The 2,423-nt window shown below is 34.8% G+C and overlaps 1 protein-coding gene across 2 annotated transcripts in view; it reads right to left on the bottom strand.

The window, feature by feature from the left end:
- LOC106869236 (uncharacterized) overlaps nucleotides 1-510 on the bottom strand; it is a 26,820-nt gene extending 26,310 nt beyond the window's left edge. For both annotated transcript variants that reach the window (XM_014914886.2, XM_052965930.1), the window contains exon 1: nucleotides 321-510. In XM_014914886.2, coding sequence (XP_014770372.2) covers nucleotides 321-393 — 73 coding nt within the window. In that variant the 5' untranslated portion in view covers nucleotides 394-510. The remainder of the gene's footprint in view (nucleotides 1-320) is intronic.
- Nucleotides 511-2,423: the final 1,913 nt, after the last annotated feature.

Here is a 2,423-nt window from a genome sequence, read left to right as displayed (position 1 = left end):
TGTGTGTGTGTGTGTGTGTGTGTGTGTGTCATATATGCGTGTGTGTATGTGTGTGTGGGGAACATGTTTGTGCGCGCATTTAAGATCATTTATCAACAATTCATTCGTTTATTAGTAATTAGATAACCATTAGTAATTAGATAACAAGACCTGCCAAAATAACAAAAATATTCGAGGGGATTCTTTTTTTTTTTTCACAAATATATATATATATATAGTTCAAAAACACAATAACAAAAAAACAAAAAAACAACAAAGTGAGGACGTGATATGGATAGTATTATTGGACGCTCAGGAAAGGAACATTTCTATATTCTTACCTTCAATTTTCAAATATAACATTAAAATTGCAACCATTATGTTGCCTCTCATGTCTGCGATTGTGTTTTGCATTTGGATATATTCATGAATCTCTTCAGCTATATATGTGTCGATATGTTTTCGGTGTGTATTTATAGAGAGTTGCTCTCAGTTTTCGACGAGCGCAAAAGATTCTGATTGAGAATAAAGCTCTTCTTAATTTGTGACGTTTACAAATAAGCATCCGTATTTATAGCATCTGTTATCTCTATGCCCATCTGCGTACACGCGTTTGTTATGCGTATTTGTGAGTGTAAGTGCATGCATATGTGTGTGAGTGCATGTACATATATATGTGTATAAATATATATAACGTATATATAAATGTGTGTGTGTGTCTGTGTGTGTGTGTGTGTGTACATAAATACGTAATTATCTCTTATTAGATCTATCTTACCGTGTTTCCCATCATAACAAATCGAATGTTTTGTACAAGATTATCGATTTGTTATTATTTCAATTTAGTGTTTTATAGTATTTTTTTATGTGGCTGAGGTGGTTGATTTTACTATATATGTCATTGGAAATAATTTTTTATTGTCGAAGATTCTAGAAAGATACATTACCTTGATTCTAAGAGAAACAAGTTTCAACAGGACCATCTCCATCCATAGTAACAATAACTGTATGATTCTTCCTGGGTGTTCGAGAGAGTTAACATTTGACCACTTCATACAAACTTGAATAATAAATACATGAGTATGGAAGAGAAGGGAGAGATTTGTTGTTGTTATACATGATTCAATAAATATAGTTTAGTTCATTGGTTTCTTTGCTATTTATTGCTATTTATCGGTTTATTGAAAGGTTAGAAATGCAAAGCTGATCAGAAAAAATGGCGGACAGAGAGAGAAAAAGTGGCATGTTTTAAACATAAAAAGAAACAAAATGATGAAGAAAGTGAGCAGTTAAATTTAACAGTTAAATGAAGATGACCCGACGTCTGGACGTCTTGCAACTGCTGCGCCACCGAAGGAAACATTGAGTATGGAAGAGAAGGGAGAGATTTGTTGTTGTTATACATGATTCAATAAATATAGTTTAGTTCATTGGTTTCTTTGCTATTTATTGCTATTTATCGGTTTATTGAAAGGTTAGAAATGCAAAGCTGATCAGAAAAAATGGCGGACTACCGATGGAGGTAGTGTGGGGGCTCTTGCGATCAACACACTTTAATGAAAAATAAACTTCATGAGAGTATCTTGGTCAGTCTATTTCAGTTGGTCCTCGTAAGTTGGTGTTTTATTGAAAATACACTAGTATCCTAATTTCATGATTTTGATCAAGTCTCTTCAAATTTTTCTATGAAATTATTGGCCGTTCAGAACAGTAATGATCCTAAATTCAATGTTAAAGTTCCTACACCTTCGTAAACTAATCTTTCGAATGGAATGTCGTTGGAGTGACTTGCTGACTATTTCTAGTATACAGGATGATTTCATTTATTTGCTACAGGGGCACCAGATGAGGGGCACATTACAAGGCTAATTTACAAAACATCTGAACACATGTATGATGCAGTCGTCCTCATACCGAAAAACCAATCAAGGAACCCCACTGATTCACTAAGGTTGTGAGCGCATAAGCCCTCACCCAACTGTTTACATGCTCGTGCTTAGAGCAGATCCATTCATCCTAACCATTTTTCCACAATTACCCATCTTTTGGCAAATTGACTGGCAGAGAACATTTTCCTATCGACCCTCAGTTTCCTTTCCAAATGGAACTTTAAAAAGTCGCTGAGAGCTTGACCGAAGAGGAAGGTATCTTTCTTCAATCCTTTCAGCTTCATTCACCACACTTCTTTCGCCATAGCCACTTCACAGAGGAACACCGTCTGCTCAGATTTGTCACTGGAATTTGCAATTCAGTTGTTTGATTTATATATCAACGACCAGATGTATATTTTAGCGAATTATAATTGTATGCTGAGTGTACTTATTATAGCTGTGCTGTGTCATGAGCATATACTTCAGCTCAATGTTTTTTAACCTTATACAAAGGAGTATTACAAGGGAGGTAGATAGATAGATACGCAAAAAGGTAGGTGTGTGTATATATGT

Source organism: Octopus bimaculoides, chromosome 2, assembly GCF_001194135.2.
Source record: "Octopus bimaculoides isolate UCB-OBI-ISO-001 chromosome 2, ASM119413v2, whole genome shotgun sequence".
NCBI lineage: Eukaryota > Metazoa > Mollusca > Cephalopoda > Octopoda > Octopodidae > Octopus > Octopus bimaculoides.
This window is presented reverse-complemented; position numbering and strand designations above follow the sequence as displayed.